Below are 19,537 nucleotides of genomic sequence, written 5' to 3' on the forward strand. Positions count from 1 at the left end.
AGAAGTTGTACTGTACTCTGACATTGTTGCTGCTTTTCTGACATGCTTAAGAGGTTTTTTTTTTGCGCGTTAAATGCAGTGCTCTGAATCGATGCTGGCGCAAAACAAACTCTTGTCCACGGTAACTTTGAAGGTTTGGTTCTGCTTTGTATGAATCCCCAGTGCTGTGCATTATTCCCTGAGAGGATGAATAACTGTTCCCAGGCTTGTGTTAATGTTGCTATTGAGAAAGCTGAATACGAGTGCTACAGGTTAACTTGTGCAGTAAATCTTGTACCATTTTTATTTTCTTACTATGTTTTCCTCTCTTTCTGTGGAAGGTGCTTGATACATCTCTATAGTGATGTGGCTGTGATTGTGAATTGTTACTTTGCATTGACATTTCTTTGAAGGCAGTTAGATATATTTATGTTTCTCGATGAACAATTAAATGTATTAATTTATAAATGAGATTTTGGTACCATGACATAAACAATTATTGTCAAGGTCACTGAATTACAGTTTACATGAAAAATGGACAGAATCAACAAATTGAATTTCCAAAATAAGGAATCCAATATACTGGAAACAGAATTTGATTTATTCAATTATCATTTAATGAGGCCCGTGTACATTTGGATCCCACAGTGGTTATGGGAAGCGTATATTGATGCAATTCAATTACTGATGCGTCTTTTTGAACTAACTGAATTGCAGCCGTTTCTCTGATTGGCTTACCATTATCACATGATCTATTGCTCATTGGGCCCCTGGAGGATAAGCCACACCCTGAAGTTTCTCTGGAACGTGTGAATGGAACCTCCTAGCCGAACTTTGCACGTTACATGATCCATTTTGACAACAGAAGTCATAAAGGACACATCCCTCCCACAGTCAAAGTGACTTACCCCAGCGCAAGTGCTTCCCCATCCCAGTCAAAGTGACTTACCCCAGTGCAAATGAGTCCCTCCCCCAGCCAAAGTGACTTACCCTACCATAGATGGGGCATTGTGTATGGATTGTTAACAGGTTTATTGGGTATGAAGTGAATAGTGACAGTGTTGTGACTTCTGGATTTCATCCACTCCAATGATGTCCCTTGTAGGGGATTGTAAGATCCATCTTCTCTGAGTTCCCCCTCTCCCCTCCGATTTCCGCCCCCTCCCCCCCCCCCGCCCCGCCCCGCCCCCTCCAGGCTCTCCCTCCCCCCCAGGCACGGGCGCTTGCTCGCTCGCTCTCTCTCTTATAAATAGTTACTCCGCTTGGTTAATGAATATTGTAACAATTTTCTGGATAAAGTCCTTTTTAGCACATTTTAATTGAACCTGACATCCATATTAAAATCCCTATTGTCAAAATATTCAGTGAAATATCCAACATCTGAGCATCGCTTCTCTGTAGTCTATTTTGTCTTTAAAAAAATGTCTTGCTGTCTTTCTTCTTGTCCATCCTCTGATGACGGGTTTGAATCCTTCCTGTAGTGCAATTCTGTAGTTGTTGGTTTTCTTGTGCTACCTCACATTAGGAGCCATTTTCCATGTGTAAGCCAGACATTATCAACCATGGGAACGTCATGGTCAAGCACATGTCTGTCATCACTTGCCTTCCATCCACTTACATTTCCAGCGGGAGGTGCTGGATAGTGATCAGGCGTGCACGCGTGGGTAACGGAGGTTCTCTGAATCCAGACACCTTGGCTGACATCAGCTAACTTAACGCAGACGGTGGAGTCAAACCTCGGACATTGCTGCTGTGTTTGGTTTAGGGACTCACTGGATAAACTTACTGAGCCATTGGGGAATCCACACTAGATACTTTAAGATAATTAATGCCTGTCACTACTTTTTTTTCCATCTGAAAACAAATACTACAACCTATGTTACTTCACGCAAATAGCCATTATTCATGTTCAAGCAAGACAGTGGGTTTTGTCGGGCTATTGACCATTAGGGTGTAGCGCGGCTGAGCCCAAGCCTATCTGCAAGTTACATCTGCCCACAAGCATTTCCAGCAGAAGTTGCTAGATCCCAATCAGGAGTGCAAACATGGCTAAGTTTTAAGAGAGATCCTTGGTTTTTGGCCTCCAGTGAGCTTACCAACGCAGCAGTTTTGCATTCTCTGGTGTATTTAGCTTTCCCAGCTATTAGTCAAGTTACGCATACCAGCTGAATATTCATGAACTGTGAGTTTAAAAGAATAAAGGATGTGCAAAGTTACACTTGCAGTCAATTCACAGTGGAACTGGCTGGTGTAGAAACCATGGCCCGGATTTTGCGGTGGTAATGATCACGAAACTTAGCGTTTGCCATCATTACCACCCTGAAACTGACAGCAACTTCAGGATTTAGCACATGCGCAGATAAAACGCGGAAATCCTGAAATTGCCGTCAGTCATTACCTGCTCTCAAAGGTTCCGTGTGGAACTCCCCAGAGCCAGTAATCAATTCAAACCACACTGAAGGATGAAAATGTCCCTATTATGCTGGAATGTCGCTGTTAAACGCCCTCGAAAAAGATAAGCCTTGTTGAAAGAGATGTAACTGGATTTTTAACGGCGTGTTGACTGCAGAACAACCATTCTGGCCCTGAAAAACTAATTTTATATTTGTGGAATGTCAATTTGTCCATTCATGTGATTAAGAATTACATGGCTTTAAAATATATTTTTGGAAATTTATGATATTTCAGCTTCTACGTTAATCCTATGTGTGTATGTCCCAATCTTTATTTCGCTCTTTGTAAAATTTATAAGAAGTAAATTAGAATCTGTGCATTTTCCTTCCTGGTTTGCTGTCTGTGAGAATTCTTCAATGTGATTGGCTGCTCAGCCTGCTTGATGACATCACTGTTGCTGGACACTGGAGATTCGCTTGATTTGGCACCAGATTCAAACAAAGGTCCGGAAAGCTGACATTCACGCCACTGAGATCACTAGATCTTTGTGTGGAGCTTTCTTCGAGGTCAGTGTTGCAGTATAAGCTTCTGTGGGCCCGGAATCTGTGTTACAGGCACTCTTGACTAAATTGGTTCCACAACATGCATAATTTCAGTACAGGTCACGGATGGGTCTCAAGACCTTCCTGGTTTGTACGGCTCCATTTGCTGAGCTAGTAGGGTAAGAAAGGAGGGAGAGAGAAAACATGGAATTATAGACCGGTTAGCTTGACATTGGTAGTGGGGAAAATGTTGGAATCAATTATTAAAGATGTAATAGCAGCACATTTGGAAAGCAGTGACAGGATCGGTCCAAGTCAGCATGGATTTATGAAAGGGAAATCATGCTTGACAACTCTTCTCGAAGTTTTTGAGGATGTAACTAGTAGAGTGGACAAGGGAGAACCAGTGGATGGGGTGTATTTGGACTTTCAAAAGGCTTTTGACAAGGTCCTACACAAGAGATTAGTGTGCAAAATTAAAGCACATAGTATTGAGGGTAATGTATTGACGTGGATAGAGAACTGGTTGGCAGAGAAGCAGAGAGTAGGAATAAATGGGTCCTTTTCAGAATGGCAGGCAGTGACTAGTGGGATACCGCAAGATTCAGTGCTGGGACCCCAGCTCTTTACAATATACATTAATGATTTAGACGAAGGAATAGAATGTAATATCTCCAAGTTTGCAGATGACACTAAGCTGGGTGACAGTGTGAGCTGTGAGGAGGATGCTAAGAGGCTGCAGGGTGACTTGGACAGATTAGGTGAGTGGGCAAATGCATGGCAGATGCAGTATAAGGTAGATAAATGTGAGGTTATCCACTTTGGTGGCAAAAACCAGAAGGCAGAATATTATCTGAATGGTGACAGATTAGGAAAAGGGGAGGTGCAATAAGACCTGGGTGTCATGGTACATCAGTCATTGAAAGTTGGCATGTAGGTACAGCAGGCGGTGAAGAAGGCAAATGGCATGTTGGCCTTCATAGCGAGGGGATTTGAGTATAGGAGCAGGAAGGTCTTACTGTAGTTGTGCAGGGCCTTGGTGAGACCACACCTTGAATATTGTGTACAGTTTTGGTCTCCTAATCTGAGGAAGGACATTCTTGCTATTGAGAGAGTGCAGCGAAGGTTCACCAGACTGATTCCCAGGATGGCAGGACTGACATATGAAGAAAGACTGGATCGACTAGGCTTATATTCACTGGAATTTAGAAGAATGAAAGGGGATCTCATAGAAACATATAAAATTCTGACAGGATAGGACAGGTTAGATGCAGGAAGAATGTTCCCGATGTTGGGGAAGTCCACAACCGGGGGTCACAGTCTAAGGATAAGAGGTAAGCCATTTAGAACAGAGATGAGGAGAAACTTCTTCACTCAGAGAATTGTGAACCTGTGGAATTCTCTACCACAGAAAATTGTTGAGGCCAGTTCGTTAGATGTGCCCCTTACGGCTAAAGGGATCAGGGGGTATGGAGAGAAGGCTGGAGTGGGGTACTGAAGTTGCATGATCAGCCGTGATCATATTGAATGGTGGTGCAGGCTCAAAGGACCGAATGGCCTACTCCTGCACCAATTTTCTATGTTTCTATGACCTGACATTTTTCTTGCATATTCTTTGTATTCATGAAGTGTTTGACAGTTTCTGACCTGTGAGCCAGTATACAACTTTGAGATGTTGGTGGTGATATTACATCAGAGAGCAGCCAGTTTGATGTTAAGCAAATGGTAGAAAAAGTGATTCCTTTAAATATTGTCAGAAAAAAGATTTCAGACTATTTAATAAGCACAGCCCTTGTTTGAAAATTGTGCTAGCTACCAGAAGTTCAGTCAAAAAATTGAGATCCAAGTATCTATATAATTAAAATTTTTGTGCACATTGCTCTTTTCTGATTGGTTAAACATTCCAGAAACCAATCAAGAAAGATTTTAAGATTGAGCACATCTTGCACAAAATTCTTTCCAGATCACAGGTGTGTTTGCCACCTCTGATGTCTTGTTTCTTTGTGTAACATATAATGAATTTTTTAAAATTTCAAAATATACTATATTCATATAAAAATTTGTACAGTTCATTCAAAAGCTGTTCAGTACATTTAGCTGCAGTCAGCAATCCCATACACTACATTTGGGTGCTGACGGCAGTTCCGTTCGATACATTTCCTTGCTTTTCAGTTCAAGTACAATTCGGTACAATACGGGATACATTGTAGTTCTTTGGTCTTGCCGAAACTTGCTGGTCTTCCAGCGCAAGGAGATGTCCACGTCTGCGTGTTGCAGACTGGCGCAATCCAAGATCCAGGATTACGTGCTGAGAGATGCACTTAAAATTGGAGGGCCACAGTTTAAAACCCTTCTGCCACTGTAAACCCGGGGGCAGGAATCAGTACAAAACTCCCCTCAGGCTGTACTTGTAACTTCTTTTTTGTGTACATGGAGCACTATGATCTGTAAACACCTATGTAGTGCCACGTACAATGCAAGGTCTGTTTCGTAATGCACGTTGAAAAGAAAAATGTAAATGTACCATCACCCATTCCGTGTACTGTATAGTGACACGTGTAATGTAATTTGTTGAATGTGTAACATATAATGAACATGCACCATATCATGCAATGCCATGCCACAGAGATGCATGAGTATTAGGTGTCTGCCTTGGCTCAATTGTCGCACTGTCGCCTTTGAGTCACTTTGAGGGTTCACACCCCATTCCAGAAACTTGAGCACATAACTTGGGCTTCACTTCGTGCTGCATTGTTGGAGGTGTCGTCTTTCAGATGAGTAGTTTTACTGAGGGCCTGTCTGCCTGCTTATGCGAACGTAAAAGATGCAAATGATCCTGTGGCATAATTCAAATAACAGCAGGGGAGTGCTAGTGTCCGAGCCAACATTTATCCCTTAACCAACACCGCTAACATAAACTATCTCGTTAATCTACACTTCAAAAGTAATTCATTAACTGAAGTGCTTTACGACACCCCGAGGTTTTATATAAATATTTATTCTTTCCTTTATTACTGCTGTGTACTAACTATTACTTGTTGAATTTACTGGAATTGGATGCTAATTCTATGTAGGAATTGCTGCGAATGAAATGTAAAACAATGTGTCATAGTGAAAATAATGTATAGGATGGAAAGGTACAGATTATCTGGCCATGCGCTGCTCGTGCATTAGATAATGTCTTGATCTTAAAAAAGACACTGGAATTGGGAGTTAACCCACAAATTGGCAAGTAGAAGTCTGTGAAAAGAACTGCTTCAGTCCGGACAAATACCCTTTCTGAGATGTAAATAACTTGTGTATAAATCTAGGGGGAAATTAGGGGAAATGTGCACATCAAGTCTAAGAAATTAAAAAGCGATGACCATCAGCACGGATTAAACAGTTGGTTCTGGAATACCCGAATGGAAGTAATACTACAGGACTAATGGTCTCATTAAGTTGCGCTGCCACACAACAGTCTGGAGTCTCGCACGGGCCGCTCAAGGGTTTTACAATGGTAACAACCACGCAAGCGTGAAAAATTGAATGGGCCTGCACACCCCCAAAAAATTACAGGGAACATTGCACAGTACCTTTTTTAGATTTTTAAAATTTAAATTTGAAATCATGAATTGTGCATTGATGCATGTTTTGATATTTTGCAGGCCGAAAACAAAAGTGGGCAAATTTAGCGACAGACAAATGTAAAGATTTAAAGATGGACCAAGCAAGGTATAATTCTCGATTTATAGTATGTATTGCTTGCGGTGCAGTAACTCCTGTTGTCCTTGAATGCAGTCATCTTCCCCAAGAGTGTGGTGCAGGACAACATAGTTATCTTTATATGTTTCTATATATCTGCAGCTACAGGCTGCTCCCCAGTGTACAGGATCCACAATCTACCAATAATGCCGATCGCTGACTTTTTCCCAATGATAACTTCTGATAATATGAATGAGAGATGAGCTTTTCTATTACAATTTTCAGAAAAGATGAACACGCAAGAGAGTATGAGGGTAAAGATGAAAGAAAGGAAGAGAAAGAGGATAAAATAAAATAGGTTGACAAACTTGTATTTCGAACTGACCTATGGGTACAGTAGCCCAGTGATAATGGTACTGGACTTGCAACCAGTGTCATGAGTTCTAAACTTACCATAACAAGTTGTGAGATAATCTCATAATTTGTGGGTTGGCATCAGATAAAATGATGATGGAAGCTGTTAGATTGTCATAAAATCCAACTGATTCACTAACTTACATCCTGTGTGACACCAACCCTACGCTATGGGTATGCTCTCAAGGCAGCCAGAGAAAATTAACTGGAAGTTGGTCATCATTAAAGCGAGCTGGGGATCAGAGCGAAGTTTTGTAACCACAGTCTTGGACTCTTACCTTGGGATCCCAAAGATAAATGGGATTCTTGACAAGAATTTTCCCGAGGGCATTTGGTTAGGTATGGTGTGTCTCTTTCCACAGAACTTAAATGCGTGTTCTTTAGGACAATCCTAGGATCAGCAAGGTGTATCCATGGATTAAACTATTGCTCTCTAACTGTGGAGAATGCACTAGTGTTCATTTTTTTGAACGTGCAGTGGGTGGTGGCAAAGTATAGCAAATGTTAAAAAAAAAGTGGTTCAATTTAACAAATTCACATGTATATGTATTTAAATAGTTGTTCCTTCATCTCAACATTGTATTATTTTGCAGCCCTAAACATACACATCAAGTCAAAGATGGAGGATTGGAAAAAACTTCTAATGAGAGTGGAAATGTGGATATACAGACAGTCCAGTATATGCAGCAGAGCAGTATGTTGAATACTTCAGAAAAAGAGTCCAAAAATAGCAAAACAACAGAGTACTGTGAGTCCGAAGAGAAGACTAGAAAACAAAAGGGGAAAAATCCCTTTGGTTCAGAGGCTGAGAGATTTGAACAGACCAGCAAAAGTGTGGACAGACATACTTCTGAAAGTGACAGAGATAACCAAAAAGCACCATGTACCAAAGTGGAAAGTTCTGGTTCTGGAGGAAACGGTAAGAGCATTATCCCGGACAAAAAAAAGTGCAAGACGCTTGCGGAATGGGTAATAAAACCTCCTGAGACAAAAGGCTCAAGAAATACTGTAGCCGCTCAAGCAGGTGAGATAATCACAGTTAAAGAGGACCATCACATCAAAGACCTCGAGGTCACAAATTCAATTGAAGATCCATTTGATGAGATATATGTTGTCCCTGAGAGTCCGCTCTCTGATTCTAGTTGCGAGCAATGTATGCCTGGCCCAAGTGGAACTGGAAAGCAAGAGAGTGGGAAGAGAGACACAGGAGATTGCCTCTCTGTTAAGAAAGCGACTGAGTCTGTCTTCCCTATGCAAGTAGATACTTCAGGTAATAGTTCCCACGAATCAGAGTCTGAACATGTTTGTTTATCAGTCAAAGTTTCAGAAAGTCTGAAGGACACCTCCCTTACCCAGAAGGCATACTGTGCTAATACTGGCAGTAAAAGAGATGAAGAAATGATGGAAGTGGACGAAGACATAAAATGTAATTGTGAGGATCCATTCTTACAGACACAACCATTTTGTGGTCTAAAGGATGGAACACGTAAAGCACTGAAGCCAGAGCAAAAAATAAACCCATCGACTAGTTCATCTTCACAGCCCGGAAACCAAAAGGGTCCTTCAAAGCCGCCAACAAAAATCACTGATCATTTTGATTACCTGGACAGGAAGCCACAAAGGATACACGACAAAAGGTACAGCTCTTTTAATTTTCTGTGTTCCAGAGATCCATGTGTACAGAGAAAATCTCAGCAGTGACTGAGAGCGGAGCAGTTCTTCCACAAATGCGTAAGGCCCGAAATGGCTTAACAAGTTTATCCAGTCAGTTGCTGAGCCATTCAAATGAGAAAGATTTCTTTTTCCACTCTGAACTGACATAATTAATCTCAGCCAAGGTGATGGCGAGGAGGCTACAATTAGCTTCAGTGCCCCTTGTTAGAGAGTGGAAAATCAGCCAGGGTTCCCATTCCTGCTTGTTCAAACAACACTTGCTATGAATTTATATGTGGACATCAAGTGAGGCTCTGGCTGGGCTGTGACTTTCCACTCATTCCCACAGGCATTGTAGACTCGAGCATGAACAATGTTTTATTAAGCTTTTGTGAAGCACCATGTAATGTTTATCTATATTAATGCTACAATGGCCGTTGTGGTAAGCTGTTGTAGAGTCACTCTGGGACTATACCTCAGCAAGGTGTCACTAACTTAAGAGAAAAAGAAAAAAAATGACACTTTACCAAAAAGATATGCAAGATCTGTAATTGGTTACCTAGGTTTTCTTCAAGCGGGAAAGCATGTCAGTGAAGGTATACTGTCTGAGATATTCTGTGTGCGTGTGAATCTAGGCAGAACCTTTTAATACATCTTTCAAAGAATTCTACAAAATTACGTTCCATTTTGATATCTATGTGGTGACTAGCTGTTTTTTATTGTTTTTCTTCATATGTAGTATCTTCTACATATTGACGTGACCAGTACATATATTGCATGTTGTCATGTTGTACCACTCATATCCATAGTATTACCTTTTACTCCCAAGTTTCAACTTGTATCGTTGTGTTTGTGTTATGTAATTAATGAGGTCGTACTGTGACTTAAATAGCAATTACATCGTTGCTGCGGCAGTATAATATAATTGAAGTAGTGTATTGGCTATAAGTAGAGTTTAATAGAAGGATAGGAAGTTATCTACTAATGCCAATCCGGGACTGAGTAGAGCAGTTCTCATCCTTGTACCACGAGCGTGAATAGAGCATTGTAGGGATAGTTGGTGAGCTTAAGTTTGAGCAATGTCACTTTAGTTCATGGTGCATGCCTGTTCATAGTACAGTATTACCAACAATTTAGCATCACATTCAGTCTTGCATAATGTGGGTAGCAGGAAATTAAAAAAAGAGCTGTGGTCTTCTGATAAGTTCATGCAGTAAACTTCGTACAGAATATGCTACAGTCAGAAGACTTTAAAAATTGAATCTTAAACCACTTATTCTGAAAGTTCTTTGTTTCTCAATCTAGGACCTATTAATGACCTCTAGTAATAATACCTGGCATTATCATTGAAGTCGACCAAGCTTTTAGTCATTTCTCCTAATACTGGCTTGGTATCTGTTTTTTTACCTTAAGCTTTTGTGAATCATCTTGTAATGTTTATCTGCATTAACGCTGAAATATAAACACGTTGTTGTTGACCTAGTTGTGCTTCATTGTTAGCAGTAACCTTTAGCAAGGTACTTGGCCTCTAATGCAATACAAATAAGTAAAGGCCTTTCTACCAAGTATTTTGATCTATGGAGTTGAGTGGAGAATAAATTGAGCTTAAAACATTGCAATGTTTTTGTCGTTGCTTGGTGATTAATTGTGGACTGTCCTCCTGTTTTAAAAATGCTTGTGCATGGGCACTTTATTTGAAGTGTTAACAGCAGAGTCTCACCCTCTCCTCAAAAAATCAATCCTCGACCCCACTGTGCTTGCTAGCTTACCACCCCATCTCTAACCTCCCTTTCCTCTCAAGTCCTTGAACGTTTTGTCGCCTTCCAAATCTGTGACCATCTTTCCTGGAATTCCATAGTTGAATCCCTTCAATCTGGTTTCTGCCCCTGCCACAGTACCAAAACGACTCTCATAAAAGTCACAAATGACATCCTTTGGCAAAGATAAACTATCCCTCCTTGCCCTCCTGGACCTGTCTGCAGTCTTTTGACCATTCCATCCTCCTCCAACGTCTCCAATATCCATGATCTTATTGAATGGTGGAGACGTTGGTGCGTCTACCCTCCCAGTGGATTTGTAAGAATCCACTGCGAGAATATATGCACCAACGTCAATGTTCTTGCTCAGGCCAACATCCGCAGCATCGAAGCACTGACCACACTCGACCAGCTCCATTGGGCGGGCCACATCATCCGCATGCCCGACGTGAGACTCCCGAAGCAAGTGCTCTACTCGGAACTCTCACACAGCAAGCAAGCCCCAGGTGGGCAGAGGAAACGCTTCAAAGACACCCTCAAAGCCTCCTTGATAAAGTGTAAAATCTCATCCGGCACCTGGGAATTCCTTGCCCAAGACCGCCCAAAGTGGGCCCCAGCTGTTTACATTGTACATTAATGATTTAGATGAGGGGATTAAATGTAGTATCTCCAAATTTGCGGATGACACTAAGTTGGGTGGCAGTGTGAGCTGCGAGGAGGATGCTGTGAGGCTGCAGAGCGACTTGGATAGGTTAGGTGAGTGGGCAAATGCATGGCAGATGAAGTATAATGTGGATAAATGTGAGGTTATCCACTTTGGTGGTAAAAACAGAGAGACAGACTATTATCTGAATGGTGACAGATTAGGAAAAGGGGAGGTGCAAAGAGACCTGGGTGTCGTGGTACATCAGTCATTGAAGGTTGGCATGCAGGTGCAGCAGGCGGTTAAGAAAGCAAATGGCATGTTGGCCTTCATAGCAAGGGGATTTGAGTACAGGGGCAGGGAGGTGTTGCTACAGTTGTACAGGGCATTGGTGAGGCCACACCTGGAGTATTGTGTACAGTTTTCGTCTCCTAACCTGAGGAAGGACATTCTTGCTATTGAGGGAGTGCAGCGAAGGTTCACCAGACTGATTCCCGGGATGGCGGGACTGACCTATCAAGAAAGACTGGATCAACTGGGCTTGTATTCACTGGAGTTCAGAAGAATGCGAGGGGACCTCATAGAAACATTTAAAATTCTGACGGGGTTAGACAGGTTAGATGCTGGGGAAGTCCAGAACCAGAGGTCACAGTCTAAGGATAAGGGGTAAGCCATTTAGGACCGAGATGCGGAGGAACTTCTTCACCCAGAGAGTGGTGAACCTGTGGAATTCTCGACCACAGAAAGTTGTTGAGGCCAATTCACTAAATATATTCAAAAAGGAGTTAGATGAGGTCCTTACGACTAGGGGGATCAAGGGGTATGGCGAGAAAGCAGGAATGGGGTACTGAAGTTGAATGTTCAGCCATGAACTCATTGAATGGCGGTGCAGGCTAGAAGGGCCGAATGGCCTACTCCTGCACCTCTTTTCTATGTTTCTAAGAGTGTCCGGGAGGGTGCTGCGCAACTCGAATCTCGTCGCCTCGAGCATGCAGAAATCAAGCGCAGATAGTGGAAGGAGCACACGGCAAACCACCTTTTCCTTCAACCACTGTCTGTCCCACCTGTTATAGAGACTGTAATTCCCGCATTGGACTGTACAGCCACCTGAGAACTCACTTGTAGAGTGGAAGCAAGTCATCCTCGATTTCGAGGAACTGCCTATGATGATGATGAATGGCGGAGCAGGCTCGAGGGGCCAAATGGCCTACTCCTGCTCCTATTTCTTATGTTCTCCACCATCGTCCAGCTGGGTGGGACTGCACTCGCCTAGTTCCATTCTTATCTATCTAATCGTAGCCAGAAAATCTCCTGCAATGGCTTCTCTTCACACTCTCGCATCGTTACCTCTGGTATACCTCCTTGGCCCCCTTCTATTTCTCATCCATATGCTGTCCCTTGATATCATCCGAAAACACGGAGTCAATTTCCACATGTATGCTGACGACACCCAGTTCTACCTCTCCACCACGTCTCTCGACCCCTCCTTGGTCTCTAAATTGTCAGACTGCTTGTCTGACATCCAGTACTGGATGAGCAGAAATTTTCTCCGATTTAAATATTGGGAAGACCGAAGCAATTGTCTTTGATCCCCACCACAAACTGCGTTCCCTAGCCACTGACTCCATCCCTCTCCCTAGCATCTATCTGAGGCTAAACCAGACAGTTCGCAATCTCGGCATCATATTTGACCCTGAAATGAGCATCTGGCCACAAATCCGCGGCATAACTGAACATGTTTCCACCTCCATAACCTTGCCCGCCTCTGCCCCTGCTCTTCTGCTGAAACCCTCATCCATGCCTTTGTTACCTCTAGACTTGACTACTTCAACGCACTCCTGGCTGGCCTCCCACATTTTACACTACATAAACTTGAGGTCATCCAAAACTTGGCAGCCAGTGTCCCAACTTGCACCAAGTCCCGATCACCCATCATCCCAATGCTCGCTGACTTACCTTGGCTCCCAGTTAAGCAACGCCTCGATTTCAAAATTCTCACCCTTGTTTACAAATCCCTCCATGGCCTCGCCCCTCCCTATCTCTGTAATCTCTTTCAGCCTCAAAACCCCACAAGATGTCTGCGCTCCTCAAATTCTGCCCTCTTGAGCATCCCTGATTATAATCGCTCAACCATCGGTGGCCGTGCCTTCAGCTGCTTGGGACCTCAGCTTTGGAACTCCCTGCCTGAACCTCTCCACCTCTCTACCTCCCTTTTTTCTCCTTTAAGGCACTCCTTAAAACCTACCTCTTTAACCAAGCTTTTGGTCATCTGCCGTAATTTCTTATGTGACTCGATATCAAATGTATCCGTTTTGTCTTATAACACTGCTGTGAAGTGCCTTGGGATGTTTCATTATGTTAAAGGCGCTATATAAATAAAAGTTGTTGTTGTGTCCTGCTAATCAGTATATCTGGACGTGTATCCTAGCTGGGACTATTTTTATTGGTGAAACCAGGTAATAGTGAAATTAGTAAGTAAATGGAACGAAGGCAGTATTGACCTACATACCTCTCCCTTCTTCTGCCCAGAAACCGCTGAAGCCAATTGAAACCCCCTGCACTTACCCATTAAACCATCCAGAACATTCATAGCTTATTTTATTGTAAGTTAATTAAACCACATTAAATGTTTTGTTGTTCGAAGATACAAACATAAATAATTTACAATAACTGGGAGACTTTAAAAAAAAGTGATACTTTGCAGTATTTGATTATTGTACATTTTAAAAAGACGTAGTGAAACTTTATGACTGATCTCCTACATATGGCTAGTACTGTTATTTAGCTAGCATTCTACATGTGGTTATGTTTATGTTCTGCTCATTTACATTTTGTGTTCAGTAATATATTGCTCAGCTGTATTAAAATTTGGAAGATTGTGATAGCTCAAAGTTCTACAAGTGAAACAAAAGAAATGCATACTCTAAAATTCATCCACTGATCTCTTGTGCTTTGGTTGATTGGGCTTGCTTTGGAAACAGGAAGCAGGAAGCAAACATTGGCTGGTTGTTCCTGTGTGTGTGTGGAGCTGATTTGTTGAACGAATTGAAGAAGTTAGTGGCTGTGCAAAGGCCCGTTCCTGCAGTACAGCTGGATGAGATGCCCTGCCAATTAGTTGAATTTTACTTCAGCTACAAATTGGGCAACTGAGTGAAAGGGATGCTTTAAAGTAGAACTTTGTGCTCTGCTGCTCTATTGTGGCAGTTGTGTGTGTTTTGTGATCATGAAGGTTTGTAGAAAATGCTGTGAAGCAGTGCTGTTGGTTTTGTTGTTGCATTGGCTGCTGTAGTTGTGTTAAATTTGCTAGTTTATCAGTTAGTTGTGAACAGTTATGTGAATCTGCCTGTAATGTACTGTGTAGAAGGCACAACAAATAACGTTCCTACATTTGCACAGTGCCATCACTTTATTTAAATAGAAGGGTTTAGGAAAGTGCTTTCTTGAAAAGAATTGTGACGTAGATGTTTTAAGGAGTTTTTCATGAGATACGTTATAACGCTGCTCCAGCTGCATCAAATAGTATAAATGGAGTTGAATGGAAAATTGCACCAGGAAAAATGTTAAATTGCAGGATTAATGCACAATATAGTGTTTTTTATCCTAGCTTTTTCCAGTCAGGCTAGGATACTAAGGAGTAAAACTATTTTTTCCAGTTGAACACTGAAGAACCAATCGATTGTAAATGTGAAACCACAGCAACTGTGAATGACTGGACTGTTTAAGAATGTATGGCTTCGATTTTTGTTTCTTCCCCAGAAGCAGGAAATGAAAGTGAAAGTAGCATTGCAGTGCTCAGTTTTACTTCACAATCACAATGTGTTGTATTATCTTGCATTGCAGGGTGAAGTCTTAAAATTTCTGATGCTGGATCTGCTGTGGCACTGATCCTGGTAGGCGGAGGATACGGGAACACGTTAATCGACGATATATTAAGTTTAGCCGTGTGCAGTTTGATCTGTCTTTATTTTTGAAGTGCAGTCACGTGTTATTTAGGCAGCAGCCAAATGGCACAGCAAGGCTCCACAAACAACAAATGATATGAATAGCTAGTTTTACATTAGTTTTAAAATGCAGTACACAAGGCAAGTTGTGAAATGTAGTACACAGTATTATGTTTTCTTGGTATAGTGAAAGGTTTCCTTGCATAGTCTCCAATACTTAAAACATCCATTTCAACCTTGAAACATGCATTTCATCCTTAGAACAAGAAGTTCTGCTCTAACCTCAGATGGGAATTCAGATTGTCTCTTTTACCTTGTTCATCTTCATTGCTTTCTGTTCCCCTTCTCGTGTTTAATCAAGTATCTGCCAAAACTCGTTTTCACAGCCACACACTGCCACTTAGAACATCCATGCTTATCGTGGCCAGCTGCCTGTACTGGACAAATAGTGCTAAATTGCCAGTACCATAGGAGCCAATTACAAAAATGCTGCTTATAATGTATTGAGCACGCCGGCTATTACAGGCAGTGCTTATCATTAGAGGCAGTGAATAAGATTTACCCGTTTCATATTCATCACTCTGATATGTCCTCTCAGACTTGTGTTGCAGTTGCTTTCAATTTTAATCGCTTTATGTTCTAACCATCAGACAAATTGTTGCAGCAAATTGAGTCTGCAGGTGTCTTTGGGGCAATTGTAAGAATCGCAATGATCCAAAAATGAAGATCCAGACCAAATCCACGATTCTGCATTTTGCACTATCTGACATTTTCATACTATTATGTGTGATATATGTTTTTAAAAAAAAAAGAAACATTTGCATTTATATAGCACCTTTCATGAACACCGAACGTCCCAAAGCGCTTTACAGCCAACGAAGTGCTTTTTTCCCCCAAATGTAGTCACTGTTGTAATGTAGGAAATGCGGCAGCCAATTTGAGCACAGCAAGCTCCCACAAACCAAAGTGATAATGACCAGATAATCTGTTTGTGATGTTGTTTGAGGGATAGCTATTGGCTAGGACACCGAGGATAACTCCCCTGCTCTTCGAAATAGTGCCATAGGATCTTTCACGTCCACCAGAGAGGGCAGACAGGGCTTCGGTTTAACATCTCATCTGAAAGACGGCACCTCTGACAGTACAGAACTCCCTCAGTATTGCACTGGAATGTCTGCCTAGACTTCTGTGCTCAAGTCTCTGGGGTGGGACTTGAACCCGCAACCTTCTGACTCCGAGGCGAGAGTGCTACCCACTGAGCTACGGCTGATACATTTTTTAAACTGACACATGCAAAACTTTTATTGCAGAGGCAAGCATTTAAGTAACCATGTATGCATCGTGCAGCAGTTTTACCATCCACTTATAGCGGGGAAATCATGTTAACACCAACGTGCCTGTTATAAGTGGTGGGGGCTGTACTTCTTCGTGTGGGATGATTAAAGTAGTATTCAAACTACTGGAGTACAAATTGAGAATAACAGCTGTGCTACAATAAGCCATTTATTTAACATGTTGGGAACTCTTCCAGATGGTAATACCATTTTTGTATGAAAAGTCAGGTGTTAAATGTAAAGTTTTGTTTTTGGCCGTGCACGGATTAGGTTATTAAGTGCATTTTTACGTCTGCCCCTCCCTTGAGAAGGGATGGAGCTGTTCAACAAAGTTTCAAATGGCTGGCCTCTAGTAAAATCTGTTGTTCAGCCAGCCTAATTCAAAACAAAAAATGGACAGTCTGTTGCATTTGGAAGCTGTTTGCCAAAAGCTTGTGCATGATACTTCCAGTATGTGGCAGTACAGTGCTGGAGTGCAGTAGATGGTTCATTAAGTCTGTTTGATAATTAACTTGAGCCTCAAAAAATTTAGTTAAAATATTCTTCCTTTCAACAGAACAAATGCACCGTCTAAATTTTATAAACAATAGGAAATGTTGCTTTTTAGGTGTGGGGAAAGATGTCCAGACTACACATATTCAGCCACTTAAGGTAATCTGTGGTATCCCAGTTAGTATAACCAATGCTGTTTTGCCCCTCCTCTCTCCACTTCTGAGTTACTGATAAAATATTAAAAAGTTTACATTAGTGCCATTTTTCTTAAATATTTATTTTTGTGCTCTGTATCTTCAATGGTAAACTAATTGTAGGAAAGTACCTCTTTTCCTGTCTGCAATTGCTTTGTGCTAGTGTTTAGTTGTGATATTCCATGTTGAGTTAGTACATAATTCGGACTATTCTCATTCACCATTTTTTGTAGATTTTCAGAAACAATTCCAAATTGCTTTGCTAACGTTCTCCAAACAATTTCCTCGATGATTTTACTCCAATTTAAATACTTATCATCAAAAAAGAAAAGACTTGTATTTATATCGCGCCTTTCACGACCACCGGACGTCTTAAAGCGCTTTACAGCCGTGTAGTCACTTGTAATGTGGGAAACGTGGCAGCCAACTTGTGCACAGCAAGCTCCCACAAACAGCAATGTGATGATGATCAGATAATCTGTTTTGTCACGTTGATTGAGGGAAAAACAGAGAAACTGCTTGAACTGCCCCAAAGTCTCATCTTTAAATAACTGATTGAGAAAAGCTATGGTGCAAAACGATAACGAAAATGTGCGTGCTTTTAAATGTCACTAATAACAAAAGTAAGCATAGAATACATCACAGAAGAAACTAGTTTGAAGAACATTGTACTGATTTACGTCAACACAACTTTGTATAATACATAAAACAGACATAAATTTAGCTGAAAGTCTTTAAGCTGACAATAGACTGAAATTCTGCTGGAAGCTATACAGTATAATGAGCATAAAAACAGAAAATGCTGCAAATCTCAGCAGGCCAGGCAGCACCAGTGGAGAGAAACTGAGCCAATGCCTCAGGTCTGTGACCCTTCGTCAGAACCTGAAATGTTAACTCTGTCTCCCTCCACAGACACAAAGACCTCAATATACCAACATAAAAATAATTATATGTCAGTATAAAGAATTTTCTCCGCATTTTCAGTACTGACTGCTAAATAAGCACTTTTTCCTCAGTTGTGGCTGAGAATTTTAAATTCGAGTACTACAGTACATATATTCTGTGTCTAATGGCACTTCGTTTTGCTAGTTATAAAATACTAACTTACAGCTGTAAAATGGGATTAAAATGTGCAGGATTATGAGTAGCACTGGAGCAGCAATTACTCTGCAATTAATTAATGGGCCAAAATTTACGGTGGGTAATAACGGTGAGCTAACAGTGTTCGTTGTTATTTCCCCTTGGAAATTGACTGCAACTTAAGGATGTAACACATGCGCATCTTAAGTGGGTAAATCCCAAAGTTGCAGTCAATCATTCACTGCCAGCAATCAGTGAAACTGACAAAAGCCTTGGGCTTTGCTGTGGTAATATCACTATTAAATACCCCATTAAATGTTAGGCCTTGTTGAATTAGGTGCAACTGGGGTTTTAACAGCGTATTGATTGCTAAACAAATGTTATGGCCCTGAAAAACGAATTTTAATTTTTGGGAGTATCAAATTTTCCATCATAATTTAAAAATTACAATTTGTAAGAAACTTAAATTAAAAAAAAAATTTCAAAAGTTTGTTCATATTTATTTCAGGTTTACCTTATCCCCATGTGAGAGACCCTAATCTTTGTTTTGTTCTGAACATTTTTTAAAAGTGGGGATAAAAGCAGCTTTTCATTTCCTGCTTCCGTCTTAAGATTTCCGTATTGTGATTGCCTGTTTAGACAGCTTGTTGACGGCACAGTAGAGCACGCTAGGGATTCCCCATGATATTACACTGAACTCTCTTGCGCGCCGAAAAAGGAAAACTTCTCACCACAGAGATTGCGAGATCTTTGTGGGCAGCTTTCTTCAGGGCCAGCGGCAAACGCCTTTTCCTCGCTGCTGACCGCAAATTCCAGCCCAGTACGTTATTGAGGTTAAATTATGTCCTATTCTTGGTTACATTGTCTGCATATGCAAGGTTAGTACTGCATGATTTTCTAATCTCTCACTTTGAATTTATAATCCAAATTTTAGCAAATAATTTAACACCCCATTAGGAAAGCATTACATTCCAAACCACTTGCACCATTCATTCGTCCTCGTTTTGTGGCTTTCATTTTGCAATCTTGACCAGTAAACTGTTTAATCCTGTGTCATTGAAGATCAGGACTTGCAAACTTACTGCCACATTTGTTGAGAAATGAAATGTTTAAAATCTAAAAAGATGTTCAGTAGATTTGACACTTTGGTGGAGACTTTCTGGATTTTGATTTGAACTATGTATTTTGCCAGAAGCTAAACATTCACATATCTATGGGCAAAACTTTTTTTGCTGTGTCAATTTGTATAGCTTTTTAAAAAGAAGCATATAGCTATATAATTAATGATAAAACATGTGCTAATAACTTATTTTTAAAATGCATTACAGTGGAGTTGTTTAGCAGCTGCTTTTATGGCTTTGGTACCTTCTGCAGTGGTATGTTGCTGAACTGTACTAAATACAATCATATAGATGGCAAATAATTGCCAG

The 19,537-nt window shown here is 41.1% G+C and overlaps 2 protein-coding genes across 6 annotated transcripts in view; one reads left to right on the plus strand and one right to left on the minus strand.

Annotated features, from left to right (window-relative positions):
- The window catches only part of rps24 (ribosomal protein S24), a 70,062-nt gene that overhangs the window by 45,066 nt on the left and 5,459 nt on the right, over nt 1-19,537 (minus strand). The window lies entirely within an intron of this gene.
- The window catches only part of parga (poly (ADP-ribose) glycohydrolase a), a 179,411-nt gene that overhangs the window by 2,192 nt on the left and 157,682 nt on the right, over nt 1-19,537 (plus strand). For 4 of the 5 annotated variants that reach the window (XM_070865649.1, XM_070865647.1, XM_070865648.1 and 1 more), the window contains exons 2-3: nt 6,563-6,629; nt 7,607-8,650. In XM_070865649.1, the coding sequence (XP_070721750.1) occupies nt 6,616-6,629; nt 7,607-8,650 (1,058 nt within the window). In that variant the 5' untranslated portion in view covers nt 6,563-6,615. Of the gene's footprint in view, nt 1-2,771; nt 2,940-6,562; nt 6,630-7,606; nt 8,651-19,537 lie in introns of those variants that run through there. The other variant, XM_070865651.1, reaches the window with a different exon arrangement.

Source organism: Pristiophorus japonicus, chromosome 22 (genome assembly GCF_044704955.1).
Source record: "Pristiophorus japonicus isolate sPriJap1 chromosome 22, sPriJap1.hap1, whole genome shotgun sequence".
NCBI lineage: Eukaryota > Metazoa > Chordata > Chondrichthyes > Pristiophoridae > Pristiophorus > Pristiophorus japonicus.